Source organism: Pseudopodoces humilis, chromosome 1, assembly GCF_049639895.1.
Source record: "Pseudopodoces humilis isolate 2021_Gansu_Grassland_sample_001 chromosome 1, ASM4963989v1, whole genome shotgun sequence".
Taxonomy (NCBI): Eukaryota; Metazoa; Chordata; class Aves; order Passeriformes; family Paridae; genus Pseudopodoces; species Pseudopodoces humilis.
Window position 1 is genome coordinate 106,509,556 of NC_142200.1, and position 17,339 is coordinate 106,526,894.

The 17,339-nt window shown below is 37.8% G+C and overlaps 1 protein-coding gene across 1 annotated transcript in view; it reads right to left on the reverse strand.

The window, feature by feature from the left end:
* Nucleotides 1–400: 400 nt before the first annotated feature.
* SACM1L (SAC1 like phosphatidylinositide phosphatase) overlaps nucleotides 401–17,339 on the reverse strand; it is a 29,544-nt gene continuing 12,605 nt past the window's right edge. The window contains exons 5-20 of the mRNA XM_005519043.3: nucleotides 16,257–16,406; nucleotides 14,957–15,016; nucleotides 13,332–13,365; nucleotides 10,553–10,654; nucleotides 9,718–9,803; nucleotides 9,429–9,515; nucleotides 8,920–8,988; nucleotides 8,752–8,831; nucleotides 7,714–7,812; nucleotides 5,031–5,169; nucleotides 4,738–4,807; nucleotides 4,575–4,647; nucleotides 4,041–4,134; nucleotides 3,864–3,956; nucleotides 3,141–3,198; nucleotides 401–2,522 (exon numbers count right to left, since the gene is read on the reverse strand). Of these exons, the coding sequence (XP_005519100.1) occupies nucleotides 2,386–2,522; nucleotides 3,141–3,198; nucleotides 3,864–3,956; nucleotides 4,041–4,134; nucleotides 4,575–4,647; nucleotides 4,738–4,807; nucleotides 5,031–5,169; nucleotides 7,714–7,812; nucleotides 8,752–8,831; nucleotides 8,920–8,988; nucleotides 9,429–9,515; nucleotides 9,718–9,803; nucleotides 10,553–10,654; nucleotides 13,332–13,365; nucleotides 14,957–15,016; nucleotides 16,257–16,406 (1,431 nt within the window). The 3' untranslated portion in view covers nucleotides 401–2,385. The remainder of the gene's footprint in view (nucleotides 2,523–3,140; nucleotides 3,199–3,863; nucleotides 3,957–4,040; nucleotides 4,135–4,574; nucleotides 4,648–4,737; nucleotides 4,808–5,030; nucleotides 5,170–7,713; nucleotides 7,813–8,751; nucleotides 8,832–8,919; nucleotides 8,989–9,428; nucleotides 9,516–9,717; nucleotides 9,804–10,552; nucleotides 10,655–13,331; nucleotides 13,366–14,956; nucleotides 15,017–16,256; nucleotides 16,407–17,339) is intronic.

Genomic DNA, 17,339 nt, shown 5'->3' on the forward strand with positions numbered 1-17,339 from the left:
ACAATTTTCTGTGTGTTAGTCTCTTCACCTAGTGAAGGCAAAAGGGAAAGGAAGAAGACACCACTATTGATATGGCCAATAAGACGCTGAAGCACCCTTGTGAGGAAAGAGGCAAAGAGCCATTGGCCCCAAAGAGCAGAGGTGACACTGGGGATGCAGCACTGGAGCACTCCAGCCCCAGCAGCTCCAGGCGGAGATCCAGCCATGGCTGAGAGGAGCAGAACATCATCACACAGTGCAGACAGGCACTGCATGAGATCATTCATCACCGTTTGAGTGATGCTCCTCACCTGCAATGAGCACACCCAAAACTGAAGAATCCTTCAGGCTTGAAACAGCTCCTAAGGAACCATTTGGGAACAGTCTGCTCCAAAGCACAAAATGCACTGCAGACAGTACATCTAGAAAAGTTGAACATTTTATTGTCATTTAGGAGTAGTACACCATTTGTGATTTTAGAAATACAGACTCTTTGCAAAGCACTGAAACACAGGTGCCTTCCAACTTCTAAAACCTACATTATTCTACGTCTTACAAACCTTTTGTATTAGCAATTCAAGTTTGGTCTTTGCTGCAACAAGTTCTTCACCAAAGATGCAACAACTTAGTTCTAGACTGCAAGACAACTGAGCCAAGTTTCAAACTCCACCTGCCAGTGAGCCACCAGAACCACTGCTTTCAAATATTGAGTCTATGATGTTCTTGTACTTTGTGCCCATGACAGAGTTCACCTTCGAAAATTTTAAGTTAAGAGGATTTTCCAGTTAGCCACCAACTGGTATTTTTCCATTACAGCATCTAGAAGCAAACGGATACTTTGCAAGTACTAGTGCTCATGAACAGGTTATGTTTACACAAAACCCAGAGAGGCCTCCAGAAACATTCAAGGTTAAAATGAACAGTTGCAAAAGGAAAAAAAAAAAAAAAAAAGAAAAAAAAGAAAAAAAAGAATCTGTACATATTTTCAGTCGTTACACAAGGGAACACTGGAGTATCAGTGTTTTGTGTTCTAGCTTCAATAGTGACACCTGTGCTAGTCCTAGTAGTATTCTACATGTTTGTCCCTTCCCCCCACTTAAATTTTATACTCGCAATCTGAATATACAGCTGTACTTACAGGAAATATTAAACAATGCACAGCGCCTTAAGCCAGTTCCATGTCTGGTTTTGAACAAACCATATAAAATAAGTGACAAAACAGTTTAAAATTGGTCCTTATTTTTATACAGCTTGGAAGCACTAAATTTAAAGACACACATTAACCAGCACGAATTAGTCTGCAGCTTTTTTTTTTTCTCCTTTTTTTTTTTTTTCTTAAAAGAGTGTGTTACATTATCATGCATCAAAAGCAAGCTGCTGCTCCCAAGTAGAAATATGGAGTTTACACTTACTGCTTTCTCCTCAGGGTGTTATTCCTTCTTTCATAAATTATTTCAACATAACCAAGGATAGAAGCAGCTGACTAGCAAAACAATAAAGTTCACCTTTTATGTTGTGACCCATTCTTAAAGTAATGAAGTACTTTGGAACTTTAGCATAAGGAAGGTTGAATAAACACTGCAAAGGACTTTTACATTCTTTGATTTTGTTAACATCTTCAGAAAGAAAATTCTACATTTTAACTCGCTAACTACTGGATTTTCATATGGAGACTGTAGTATTGAAACAGTGCAAGACATTTGCAACTTCAGGAACATCCAATTACACTGCCCTTCCACCCAAACAATGATTAGCAGAATATTGCATCAGTTCTAGATAAACAAGACAGGACAAAAAACCTCGTTTTAGAGTAGCATTAGGATTCAAAAATCTTTCATATTTAGTGAAAAGAATCCACACACAAATATGCACGAAGGACTCCTTAACACGGACTTTATCACAACAAATGTAATCCAGCTGTAAGTCTGGACCCAGACTTTTTATTGGTATGAAGCCATATTTGTTCAGAGACCACTATCAGATGTTCCATTATTAATGCTTTAACATTTGGGTATTTCCAGACACGAACAGCATCAGAACTCTCTCCTGTCAAGATCAAAAAACCAGCTGAAACAACCCAGGTGGAGCATAAGCTTAAGCAATCCTCTTAAGCTCCAAAACATTCCAGACACCTAAAAGCTGGCTTTTGTCTTTGCATTAACCCAGTAAGAGTGGAGCCCTGTCCACTAATGCAATATTCCAAAGACCATTGCAACTAAGACTATCAAGTCAGGTCTCATTTGAAAGCTACCACCACCACAGGACACCATTTCCTTACCCCTGACCCCCCACTGTCAAGGAAGAATGTTCATAAGAGCGTTTTTTGGTGTGGAAAGCAGGTCAGTAGAGACTCCAAGTGTGGCTTGAAGAATCCTCAGTACCAAGCCGCTTTCCACACACACAAATTCAGTCCATCTTCTCCTTCTGGACCAGCTTGGGTGCATCTACAAAGTCCTTGCCGTTGTAAAGGATGATGGCAAAAGTTCCAAAGCTGGCACTTCCCCAGAAAAGCACATAGGCCAGTGTCTCAGTCCATGTATCACCTGAGAAGAAGAGTCAGATAAACCTTTTAGCTCATTATCTCCCATTAACAGACAGTTCTGCTTTAGGACAAATGCAAATATTTCAAGCTCTTTTCACAGATCTTTTTCTGTTTCTCTACCTTGGAAAATTTGTATTTCCCACATAGTTCTTGGAACACACTGAACAGAGATTTATGGAAGTCAGTCAAGAACTCTACTGGCAGTAATGCTTGAAAATTCAAGGCAAAAACAGAAGGCAAAAACCTTTACCACTACCAACACAGATTTAGATTAAAGGGAAATCCATCAGAACCAGGCTTATGCCTATTTCTGCCAGTTTTGAACTGTCTTTCTGCCCAAAATTACACAGGTATTCCTCTGGGGCTTCATCCAGCCTACAATAAAGCTACAGGTCTACCAAGGTGCATCTAAATTTGGGGATAATTAACTACCCCTTAACTGACTTCTACATGAGTTTTAACATTATTTTCTATAGCCCTCAATCTCCAGAGCCATGTTCAAGCACCTTTTTGAATGACAGAGAAGCAATTCTATACTGAACAGTAACTGGTAACCATTTAAACAAAGTTCACAGAGGAACAAGCCAGTTTTATAAAATTAAACCTAATAGTAACTTACCAGCCATTAGCAAACAAATAATGCACATGGAGAAAGCAACCACCATAATAATAGGCAACTGGGGAAAGAGAAACAGAATGATCACTTGATACAGCAGTACATATGTTCCCTAATTTCCTTTAAGATGGGTTGTACTGTAAAGCTATTTACTTCCTTTGCTTCTCAATTCACCTGCATTCAGGTACAAATAGAAGTTTGGATAGTCCCAAAATTTGGAAGACGGTGCTCAATAATAATGTTCAGAATTGAAATACACCTCCTGTGCATTAAAAGACAGGTTGATGTTTATGCTTTGTTTAAAAAAAAACCCAAAACACCAGTTAAACCCCATTATGTTCCCAAATCCCATTTCAAAATAGAAAGGGAAGGGTGAAAAAAATAAAAAAGGTGGGGGTTTTGTGTTACAGTCTGTGCTTCTGCATGAAGTGAGAGAAAAGATTCTTCTGCAGAAGGAAAGTGTCATTGATAGTGACCAATAGAATTTTTCCCCTTCCACCTGATGAAGCATATGTTTAAAAAAGGAAGCAGCAGTTTTTCCAATACCGAAGGACACTCCATTTTCTCTCAAGGGAACAGTCTGGGTTTAATCCTAGAATCAGGTATCATAGAAACATTATCAGATTACAGGGATGCTTCATGACTAACAGACAAGTCCTACTCAGGCATAACGAAGTCAGTGACTGAATGGTTGTGTTTCTCTTATCACAAAGTCTCCATACTCACAGCTAAGAACTTCCAATCTTTCTTGACATGTAAAGGACTAGCAGGTTCTACTTCATCCACTGAATAATTTCCAAGGAAAAGATCAATTGCATCCTGGAAGAGAAAGGCAGGACAAGAGGTAGAATGCACAGCAATATTTATCAAATACACTTCCCCATGGTTGAAAGCTTTACTTACTTGTCTAAATCCATCAGAAAAGTTGTTTTTGTAGTAACGTATTAATGAGTTCCAGCCATCCATTATTAAGCCCCATTGAGTTCTTTTCCCAGTTCTGCAAAAAGAAATTGTGAAAAATATTTAAAATACATGTATAAATTCAAGACTTTAGTTTCAAATTAACATTGTCATTATCCAGACGTGTACTACATTAAATGAGCACCTGCACAGGAATACATTTATCTAGTGCTGCCTCTGCATTATTACCACACAGACTTGCAACAAAATTGGAAAATAAAATTACACTTCTTTCCATCAGAAAATATAAATGTGTATATTCATGGCACACTGCCTTGGTTTTTATATTCAGATAGCCTTTACTTTCATATAAACGCAGCAAAGAATCTGGAGATTTTAGTCTGACTTTTTACCACTATTGCAAAAAACTGATTTATAGCTTAAGGCCCAGGTTAATAACCTTCTCAGACAGAAGGACTTGAAAATCCCAAACATGCTCAAAAATCCAGAAGGCCCTTAAAAGAAAGGCTGACTTGCCTTGTGTAATCGGTCTTTAAGGCACCAGTTCCAGCATATTGTTTGGCACAAGCATTAGCATTATCAGCCCATGCTGCGAATAGGAAAACAATAAGAAATATTAAGGAAGTTATATACTCTCTTCAGAGGAAAAGTCATTGTTTGAACTCTATAAACAGCCTACCATTTTTGTAGATTTTCTCAAAGTCTGCCTGCTCTTCAATTCTCTGTCCCACATGCAGAACACCTAGTCTCTGGAATAAAAAGCACATTGAAGCTTGCTAGGAGTTTGATAGAAAAATTAGGATTTGCTTTCAGAAAAAGATGTATTTACCAAACTTGAGTCTAGTTAGTGCAGCTCAAGTAAGAAGTACAGTAACTCCACTATGCAAGCTCTTACTGGAGCATTCAAATTACGTTTCCAAATAGAAAGCCTCTCTCCTCTTCCAGCTTGTCAAAGAAGAGTAAAACATTTACCTGAAGCTGGGCCTGGAGAGACCTGCGTGCTAACAAGCTCTGGATCACGTTAGTCCGATCCAGGCAGTCCATGCAGTTACTGCGGAACGTTCCTTCCTGCTGAGTCACAGTTTTACCCTCCGAGTCAACTAGAAAGTAACTAACACATACAATACATCTATTTAGAGATAACAGTCCATATAAACCACGTGTTCTTATAAGAAAATATCCTAGCAACCAAAACAGAATTGTCCTGAGCATTTCATGAGTGCTCAGCCATGTCTTCAAACTTTGATGCCTCACTGAATTCTTGCCATGCTGAAAAACAGCATCAATGGATGAACATGCAGCAATCTCAGGGCAGGAGTCACCCTTACTATTCAGAAAGTCAATCAGCAATAATGAGTTATATGCCGCTGGGAAGAGCAGCTTCTGGTGCAAAATCAGGGACTTGTATTTTTGTTTTCCCACTTATTTTAGTGTCCCAGCTCCACAGACCTGAAAATCATCAGCAGTCCCTAACAGCAGAAGTAACCAGATTTGTTTATAAGTGGTCACCAATGCATAAAAAGTCATCTAAGTTGCCAGGCACACTTCTTCCTGGAAGATACTCAGATTTTTTAAGCATGCTTGCAAAATATGGAAAATTCTGCTACCATCACATGCCATTCTCTCCATTATGTGAACGTGTGGGGGAAGCAGATATTCCCCCTTGCATATGCTATAAATATTACCTCAATCTTTTAAATCCACCAAACCAGGTGTTTCCAGTAGTTGATAACAAACAGTTCATTTTAAATACTGAATTGTACACATGAATTCCAATACTGAGATGGTAGAACAAATATTCCAATCTACTTATCAGCTGGATGTGTGAATGGGACAGAACTATGCTTGTCCTGCCACAGCATGAAACTTCCATTTCTCTACAGGTTTACAGATTATAATCTATATATTAAGTTACTCCAATATGTAATTATGAACTCTGGACTAGCAAATAATCCACTGTAATTGCAGAGCATTTTTATCAAGTCTAGAGTGGTCCAGTACTACAATCAGGAGACTTAGAAGCACATGACTTTGATTAAACTTGTGTTTTCTTTTTAAGAGCCATTTTCATCATTCTTGAACTAGTTTTGTTAAACCATGTTTTACATTGTTGAAGACTAAGGCTGACAATAATACCTGTGAAATCTTTCTTTTCCCCTCCAAGGTTTGCCTACAACTGATATTAGGATAAGATAGTTTGTTATTATCTTAACTAGAAATGTCTGTTCTTAAATGCTGCATCTCGTATAGCGGCTCTAAAAAAATTTAACAACTAACAAAAAGCACTTCCACAAACCCAACTCTCCTTTCTGGCAGATCTTCCACAACTGGATTTAGCCTGCATAAAATAAGAATTGATTACCTCCCTAGGGGCTTCAAAACTATTTTCTATGAAGATCTATGAAGTTTCTATGAACTCAGACTTTTCCTATTTAAGCAATATTACTACAGATGAAATAAAACATGTTAAGTTAGAGCCAGCCTAATCTTGAAAAAGAGTCCTCAATTTTGTATCTTGTTTCAGGGATGGCTTTTTTTTTCTTAATTTCAAGGAAATTTGGTTATTTTCTATGCCTCTAGTGGCAGCTGACAGTAAACAAGTTATGGGATTCAGTATTAATTCTAAGAATAAAGGATCCTTGTTGCATAGGAAAAACCTACAATCTTATTTGTTCTTATTTGGGGTGCTCAAAGTCAATTTATTCACTAGGTCTTTATGAGTTTTTAAAATTTTTTTTTTTTTGTGGTGGACAGAGAACATTAACTATAATCTGTTTCGTTTATATCATTCCCACAGCCATCACTCCAGGCAAGAGATTTATTAGCAAGACTCCTGTTCTAGTCCACACGTTACCTCATTTTATTTTGCCAGGATAGACTATACCACTGCTACTTCTGTAATATTTTAGCTGATCTGCTTTGTGCTTTAGTCACAAGACTTCAGGAACAGGAAGGAAGCAATCAGAAAAGCAGAACAAACAAAACTGTTTCTCTAGCAATCTACAGGTCTACAAGTAGCTATGACCAGAACCACACACTTGTGGGACTAAAGATTTAAATTGATTTGGACATTTTGTGTATTTTTATATGACTAAAGAAAATGAAAATTTGTTTCCCTGCAGGTTACTTATATTAGCAAGGACTAACGACCAATGCTAGTGCAAGGTTTGGAGCCAGAAAAATGTGTGTTAGAGAAAACACTTTTATAAATGCCTGTGGAAGGAACACACACACAGTGTTTTATACTGCATGGCAGAACAGTTTGCTGTCAACACCACCTGAAATTATTGTGGATGAAAAAAAATATCACCTAAGGAGACTTTCTTTTAAATAGCTCCAGTTGTATGCACATTAACTTCTTTGTCTAACCTTTCACCCAACCTTACAAAGGCAGCTCTTGTCATAACTCAGGGTTGCTGCAATTCTCAGGCCCACTTTATTGAGGGCTCTACAACTTACCCATCCCACCAGGTCTCTAACCTTGCACATGGTGTCAGCAACACACCAGAGAAATGGATACACTAATGCACACATATGCATCTTCTTCATGGAAGATTACAGGTCTGTTTTACTGTGCCTTAATGCAAGACAATAGAAACTAGAGGAAGTGGTCTCATTTTAACAGCACAGAGGTGAAAGAACTGCATAGCCTTACCTGAACTCATCTTGCTGGTCTGCCAGTTGATCCAGCAAAATCTGAAGCCTATCCCACCTCATCCGACTGCACTCTTTATGGAAGTCAAACGCCACGTATCTGTTCAGAGAGAGAATAATTTTTTGAGATTACAGATGTACTGCAGTGAAGGTTACAGAAAACCCTGCAGGAAAAAGCTGATCTATAAAACAGATAGTGACAGATTTTTTTCTTTAGAGATGACTTTCAGCACAACTGTAGATTTTGTCAGTGCTCTGTAATCTTCTGATGCTGCACCCTTAGTGTGAATGGTGACACCATTTAAAGCTCTTTACAAAATGCCACTAGTTTGGGGAAGCAGACATCGAGTTCCAAGTTCTATGTATGTTCCATTCTATGGTCTGGCTAATATTTTTCCTCCAGAAAGTACAGACGGGATATAAATCTTATCTCATGTCTTTTTTTTTTCCCCACCAGGATTCTTGTGTTCTCTGTTCACTTTGAACTAGACACAGGTGTTGAAATCCAACATTTTTTGCTGGCATAATTCCCTTGCTAACTAGAAACCTGAGACAAGTTCTGTTTAAGCAGATAACTGTCATAAGAAAATTAAGCAGCTACTGACTTGGAACAAAATTTTTACAGCCAATTTCTGGCACAAAGTGCTCTAAATGAGTGGTGCTTGTTTAATTAATGTATGTCTGTATATGTTTGCTGCGAATTACAGGGCATCACATTCCTGCAAGCATTCATAACCCAAAAGTTATTTGACAAGATTTCAGGATTATGCATGAAGAAAGATGGTCTATACACACTGAAACAAGTTACTGAAGTCTCGAGTTTGACTCTGAGACAGGTAAACACCATCAAAAACAGCCAATAAAGTGGATTTTGATAGCAATAGTAAAATAGGGCTGCCAAACACCTCTTTTGAACATGTACAGAACATCGTCAAAATGCACCTTCACATAATTTCACATCTTGGTTTCCACCAGATGTGGGTCTCAGAAGCAAAGCTTAACTCTTAATACAAAATGTATTGCTTCATGTCACATTTACCTGACCATTCCGTTTGCCATGCTGTTCACCATTTTTGAAAAGGTTTGCTCCAGAGGCTTCTCTGAGCCTTTTTGGTTAACCTGGGAAAATGGAAAACAGAGACAGAATTACTCAAAAGCCTGCTTAAAAGAACAACAACTTTTTCAGGAAGAACAAGTGAAAGCATACCAAGTTGACAATCATTTGCTTTCCATAGCTAATTATTTGTGAGTCAAAATGTCTTTGGAAGCCATCCATCTAGAAGAGAAAGGAAATGTGTTCACAGATGTACACTACTATTAAGATCTGTGCTTTACAAGAAACCTTCATTATATTTTTGATGATTTTGATCAAACTAAGTATTTGCTGTTCTCTACTGTGCCAATACATTCCCACTTTCCTCCTCCCAGTCCATTCAGTTCTTTTCATTAAACATGCTACAGATAAGGAGTATTGTACAGCTACTAAAACTGCTGCAAACTGAATCCAAAGAGAAACTACCCCCACTGATGTCTGCATTTTTTTCAGCCTTTGAATTCATTATGAGAAGTACAAGGTTTCTTGCTATTACTTTTAAAAAACATGAAGTTCAATCCACTATTGCTGATTTTTATTCTTCTGATTACAGTTTGCTACCCTATCACACAAATATGAGCCCAGTAACATGTTAAAACCCCAAGACACAAACACTCACATACATGGTTTACTGACTTGCTGATCTGTGGCTTTGGTTTATACTTGAGGTTTGGCCTTTGAGACCAGAAAAAAGGGATAGATCCACGGGTCTGCAAAAGAATGGTAATGGTTTTAAACAGCAGGATTTACAAAACCCACTTGACATTTAAAAATAAAGCAGACAGGTTTATTTTGTTAAACTAATTCAGGCTGTTGGTTTAGTTTTATTTGCATATATCATATACAATCTATATTTAAAATCATAGACAGAGCTAGCTACCTATGTATCTATGTTTCCTACAGTGACTTTACCTGAACAAACGATGCTTTGCTCCCCTTGTAATGCACAATTTGTTCTGTCTCAACGAAGTTAGCAGCGTGTCCTTCTGAATCAATACCTGTGTAGGAAAAAGACCATGTTAGCCAGCTCAGCCTGCCTGCACAACAGTGACAGTACATCAGCAAAAAGCTTACTTCTCCTCCCTTTAATGTCCTCACAGGAAGCACAGAGCTGCCTGACAATGTAAAAATAAATGCACCCTTGGTAAAAGTTTAACATGATCTGCACCAAATTTAAGCAGAACTGTGCTTCTTCAAGTTAACACATTTTAATATTTCTAGCACTAGAAATTATAACTTAATATGAGATAAAATACCAGTGCTCTGGCACCAAAATATTCACAATTCTGTAACAATGGTACTGCAGAAATGAACTAATTTCTTCAAAAGCATGTATGTTGGGACTAAGAAAAGAGAAAGTAATTTTAGCTTTTTTGCTTTTTAACTTGAAACAATTAGAGAACACCACTCAGGATTTCCCTGCCAGCACCAGTGATGCTCTTAGCTGGATTTACTGCTAGACCAAAAGGGCTATTACACAGTTTAATTTAGCACCAATGAAAACAGTCATGTGTTAAAAATCACTACAAAACTTTTGTAGTAATGTCTTAAAGACACGAAGAAGAGTCAGTTTTAATAAATACCAAAAAAATCCTTCAATGCCTAATATTTTCTTTGGAGGAAGAACCTCAAAACAAACTAAACAATGTTTTTTTTGCAAGCCATTACATAGCAATTACTCTTAAAGGTAACTCACATGTGCAGATGGAATACAGATTTTTGAAATAAATTGGTTTTTTTCTTTTACCTCTTACATAGTAGCGTACACCAGCCCTGAAACAGCTTCTTCTGGAAACAAGCAGCCAGTCAAAACACTTGCCATTAATAGAACAAGAGTGCATAGTGATAACTGATGAACAATACTAAGGAAAAACCCCAAGGTTTCATTAGGATATTTTTACACATCAGCAGGTAGGAAACATCAAGGAACCTACAGATTTATTTGACTAATCTGTTAACATTTGTCACCCCAACAACAGCTGAACATTAAACTTGAGAGACAGTAACAATATTAGGCTCAACATGCACATTGCAAAACACTCTATGGTGATGTTACTGATGAACAAATACAAAAATTGCTGTAATTTTGAGAAAATGTGATTCTAAAGAAGCTTATTCTGGGTCTTATGGTCCTAATTAAAAATTAAGAATCCATCTCAACCACAATTTTATCAGACTACCATAACAGTTTCTTGCCCCTATTGCTTTTAAAAAGGAACAACTACTTCAAAAAATACCTCTTCAAAAATTTTTCTAGGCTTTTAGAAGAGCAAATATCTTGGGGTATACATTTTGCAACTATAAGTGCAACACGCACCACAACTACAAATGCCAGATCTAGCAGTAAAATAGACTGGCTTTCAAATCCATGTCAAGAAAAAGAAAATTAACACACACTATGACTCCAGCGTGAGCTTCTTACACAAGAATGGGTATGTGGCCTGGACAGGAAACCAAAGTGCCAAATGCACCTGGGATTAATCAACAAACAGGGGCAATGACAACTGGTTTCAGCTTTAGTCTTGTTTTGTGCTATTTACAGTGGCACTTATTTGGACTGCAGTAAACTATCAGGTCTAATAGAGACCAGGACTCATGAAAAATTTCTACAGGTGGATTCACCAGCTTGTATGCTTTGCCCCTAAAAACTGAAACTTATCACTTTTAAAGTGAGCAGAAGATCCAAACGGTCAATTCTTAAATTAGTGTACTACAGTCTTCTCTTCTTTGAGGAATCTAGATACTTCATCTCAAGTAAAATTTAGGTTCTGTATCTATGATTCAAATGTGACATAAAGCAGCTGTGTCACACATGAGCACCTCAGCTATGTTCAAGAACATACTGATTTCATACATGAGTCATCTTGATTTCAGTTGGATTTATGCTAATACTGTTTGTAAACAACCCCCAAGAATATAATATAAATTGGCCCCATCCAGAATGTTCTCACAATTCAAAAACTAAAGCTGAAAAATAACCATTCCTCTGTTTTCCTGGAAAATTACTGCCAGGTCCTCCACCCATTAACTCAACATTTGTACAGCCCAACAATATTCTGTAAGAAAGGTTACCTCTAGCCTGAGCTACTTAGCAATTGTCAGCCTATTTTCTGTTAGCAATCTGTCATCACTTAAAATGACAACTTGCTATTAGCAACTTCTACATACACAGATAAGGACAAGGCAGAATTTACTGTTCTTTAGAAGGGCTTTGGATTGACGCAGCAAGGAAAATATCAAACGTAGTTTAGGGCTTCAGATGATCAAAATCTCAACTGTCCAAGTCTATAATTTCTCATCACTGCAAGACTAGAAGCCCAGCACACTTAGCTGAAAAAAATATACTTAGGTTTATATGGGGGGGGGGAAGAACCTTTAATATTATTGAAGTATCTACTAGTAGCACCGTAGCAGTTCTGCTGAAGGGTCTTCCTAGCATTTTTACTGCTAGAAATCCCATTTCTTCAAATTCCTGAGTTCTCTATGGTTTTGCTGTAATTCTAATTTAACCAAACATTACTTATGCAAATTATTTATACAGTGAAAAAACAGGATTGAGGAAGGTGTTAATTGCAGTCTGATAGTTGTTAATTGCAATTTACCCAGAACCAGCAGGATAAGGATTAGGGTGTTTCAATGGCTCCCTTTTGCTATATTTCCTTTGTCTCTCTGCCTACTCCCACAACATTTTCCATTAAATGAAGTCACAGGAAAGGACTGGAGATCTGCCAGCAGCTGACAGTCCTACCAGATCAACCGATTCCATCTGGAAACCATTCCCTGCACACACCTGAGAGGCTTTTGCAATGGATGAACAAAGCAGAACATGGCATGAGTTGCTCCATCCACTCTTGCCAGTCCTTTTCATGTTGTCAGTTCAGGAGCAACTACCTGGGACTTATTGTTGATCACACATTGACTCCAGAAAGCATTCAGCTTCCTTGCAGCATTCATCCCTTCTCAAAAATAGACTCATGACTGCTTTCCTAAAAAGGCTGTTGGTGCAGGAAGAGTAGCTTCCCAGGAAAAGCATTCCAGAAGCCTTCAGCAGAACTTATCCTTTTATTCATCAACATCCATAAGCACTCCTGCAAGTCAGAACTGCTCTCTCTTATTTCGTATCTAAAGTAAATGCATCCTTATAGAAAGATAAAAAAGCACTAAAGCTGATGGAAGAGCATTTGCCATATTAATTTTAACCTTCCCAGTGAAAGACAGTTATGCAAACCATAACTGTAAAATAAAATACATTAAGCCTTCAAAGCAGGATATTCGAGGGAGTTAACACACAAGTGTTAACTCAAACAATATGTAACACCCACAGATGAGCAAATAACCCATGTAACTTATTTCTGACAACCATTAATTGTGTATATATATATAATGTATCATTAGAATACAATATACATATTGTTATTATATAATACAATAATAATAATAATAATAATAATAATAGAGCAGCCTCATCAGCAGCCATTTTGCTACTGGACTACCCATACCCAGCACTCAGTTTTACAAAAGGATACATCCATGCATCACTGGTGTAGCAAACCTATGGATCTGAAACACATAAATACATGTTAAAAACACTAAACACTAGTAGCCAAGAAAGGTGAGTGACTATGCTTTGCATATTGAGTATTTTGAGGTAGTTTTATACACTTTATATAATTTCCTTTTTGTTTAGGGTGAAACATTCCTTTCTGAGAAAAGAAGTTCAGGGAAAACAGCAACCTATGTAATCCCTATCAGCAGGAGGAAAAAAGTGAAAATCTAATCCTAATTAGGCAGCCTGGACAAAAAGCAAGCTGCTTTATCCTCCCTATACATAGCATTTACTCTCCTACAAACATGCCAGATATAAAGCAGTATTTGCTGAAAATCTTTTGACATGGTGTGTTTGCTTTACCTCCACAGCAGGACATACGCAGAGATAGTAGTTACAGAAGCCTTCAGTAAGATGTATTTCTATGTGATTAATACTCAAAATGGTTGTTCAAGGGTTTTTCCTATCCTGCCACTCCTGAATAACTTCATCTTTCAAGAAAACTTTAAAGTTCAATATTAGAAATCAGAAATCCCACACTTCATTACAAAAAACTGTTCCTGCATCAAGCCACCTGTAATCAATGTAAGGGGAAGTGTAGCCTAAAAATATCAGCTATCTCCCTTTTCAGCTTCTGTGTTTTGTCCTTTAGGTCTGTTTTCACTAGCCAGCCACACTTGGCTTTCCTTTGCTGTTCCCACCACAGCTTCTCTCTCATTTCCCAGGTTTTATTTGCATAACACTATGCAAACTTTACACCCAGTCAAATGCCCCTGGAATATGCACAACAGCCCTTCTGTAATTCCTATCTTCACATTCCAGAAGCACTGCACAATCCAGCCTTTTGGAACAGTGCTGTCTAATGTAATAGCACATCTCCACAGGTTACCGAGGCAGAAATAGAAGCCATGCGTCACTTGCTTTGACAAATGCAAAGTACTGATGGAGAGAGGAGGCTGCTGTAGTGCAGGCAATCCAAGAAGTTGAACAGACAGAGGATGTCTCCAGTAGGAAGGAGCTTAGACAGACGGGCCATTAGGTGCCACAGCTGTGGCTCATGGTCATGCACTTGCATTTGCTGGACTAAGTGAATTCAAAGGTTACACTGCGTTAGTCTTCATTTGAAATAAACTGGAAGACTCTAAACTGTCAGTCTTAATTACCAGCTTTATGATCTACTCACTTGGAAAATGGAATTTAAACTGCACTCACAGAGTATTATGTGAGACAGTCTTAGGAAAAAAGTGATGAACTGGACCTTGCCTATACCCAAGGATATATAAGTAGCTAAACTTCAAAATGCTTGAGAAGCTTATGTTGTTCAGTGTAACTTCCCCTTTGATTTATATGAGCAGCTATCTTCACAGCACAGTATCTTCAAACACAGACATTTCCAAAACATTAGCTCTCTAGAAGTACTACTGAGGACATTGACAAAGTTGGAAGTTTGAAAGCAGAAGACTCATTGTGCTAAACTAGATGATGATTAGCCATGCTATACTAGATTCTGGCTGTCTGAAAGAGAAAGAGTCACAAAAAGCTGTTGCATACTTCTAGCGAAAGAGTATTTGTCCTCTATTAACCTAATCACTATTAAGTGTTTACCTCTGGTTGAGCAATAAATTCTCTCAGAAGGTGTCCATTCCATACAAACCGTGGATCTGCCTGCAGCAAGAAAAAAGCCAACATGCTTTTAGAGACAGTCAGTTCTGTTTAATTCAACATAAAGGCAGTGTCATAGTATCCATGTCTAAGTTTACATAAACAGGTACAAATGCGGATGAAGTTCCCTTCTTTCATCAGTAGCCTTCGTATCCTCAACTAGAAATCTAACTAAAGATTGGAAAGAGCTATTCTTTTAACTACTCTTAAGGGCATTGCCTGACACTTAAACCATTAACAACTGAGCTGCAGAGCATAATGCACTGGTGCCCCTATGCTAGGGTTGTTTCCTTCTACTAGTACTGTTAAAAAACAACAACAAATATCAAACAAAAACACCCACACTCCAAACACAGACAAAACTTCTCTTGCACAAACTTGAGATGTTCAAAATTGCCACTATCCTTTTGATAAGCCATTATACTGCAGCCATGGGCATATGACATTACACTGCAATAATTGTAACCATCTGAGATTTGAATTTACTGGAAACTGATGCTTTTTTAGTGTACCTTACCTTTCAAAAAGCCTTCTGAACTGACAATTTTAAGGTAAACCAATCCTTTTGTGTCCTTGCTCTCCCTGGCAAGAGCACTGCCAGAGCAGCATTTGATGACGCAAAACAATCCCCAAATATACACAGTTTTTCCAATATGAAAAACCAAACCCATCCATGTAGGCACAAGAGAATTTCAAGTTCAAATTACATTTGGCTGTTGTCTTTAAAACAAAAGCAGCATACTAAATTCATACTTCACACAAAGAATTGGAATACTTTCGACAGAATACAACATCCCAAGACTGACAGCCATAAAACCTGCAGTTCTATTCCAAGTTGTCCTGGGAAAGAATACGAACACAAGTACAATTTATTCCTTGGATTCCTTCTCCATATTCCAGGTCAAAGGAATAACTTGCTTTCTCTCAATTTTTCTGTTTAGTCCCATCTTCTTGTAATTAGAAGTGCTCAAATTAGAGGCAAAACTTAATTTATTTTGGATTCTTGAAAATCCATTTAAAGTATACTTTAGGAAGTACTTCCGACTGCTGATCTGAAAGGGTGACATTAGTTCAGAACAGATCCCTAGAACATTGTGCTGCTCACAAGCTATGAGACTTGTGTGGACCAGTGTGTTCAGACACAACCCCTAACAGCTTGGATAAAACACCAGCATCATTTAAACATCATCTGCATCAAACTGACAATTTGCAAGACAGACATAAGGTAAACTCAAATCCTTACCCTCTCTAGAAGGCTCATCTCCTGGAACTCTGGGCTTGTGTTGGCCAGCCGTTGCAGGGTGTGTGTTAGGTCGTAGGTTGTTGAGAAGTAAAACCCGTCCACGCTCAAGACATGATTAAGCATTGATAAAAATACTTTATTGTCCTGCAACTGTTGAGATGAGGAAAGAACAGAAGAGCTGTCATATAATATCAAAATATTTTACTCTTGTAAGCTAACACTACTTTTTGAAGTGATGAGATGAATTTTGCTAGAGCTCTAGCAATACATGACATCATCCAGAGATTACCATACAAGAAGGAAAGCATGAGAGTGCAATTCTGCTATCAGTTCACTGATAACTTGCAGGTAGCACACTGCAACCAAATTCTGCAACAACAGTGAGAGCAGAGAACAGTATTCCTGTGAGGTAAATTGTAACAACTTCCAAGCAAAAAGGAAGCTGTTAAGTTTCCCTGAGAACCATTCTGTCAAAAAAAAAAAACAACAAACCAACAAAAAACAAAAATAAAGACAAAAAACCACCAACAATTTGGCAAGACAAAAGAATAGTTGTAATCTGTGTGTTCTGGTTCAAGTTCTGATTAACCTCATGCCTTTCCTGAAAAAGCATCAGATTCCCTTTCAGCTCCATTGGTTAGACACCCTGACCTGCTCTTTATCAATCCACTACACATCTGTTTTAAAAAAAATCTTCCACCTTTCCCTCCCTCAAAAAAATAAAGGGCAATCCTTCCCTGTTAGGTAACTACGTAATTGAAAATTCCATAAAGAAAGATAAGATGACAGCAATGCAGTTTATCGTAGGGGCTGTCAGAAGCATGAACATGTGAGAGAGGCTTAACAGAAGCATTAGGAAGTGTGTACCATCTTAACAGAAGCAAAAATGCACATCCATAAACTGCAGATGATACTCTAAGTTGCACCATGTGAGCTTATCATCTTGAATGCCATGATTTCATATACATCTACACATCAATAGCAAAGCCATTCTAGTAATGTGAACAAATCAGTAAAAAGGTATTATTCAAAGAGCTTCTTAAAAAAATTCATAGCTTCATCAAACTGGGTCCTGTGGGAATG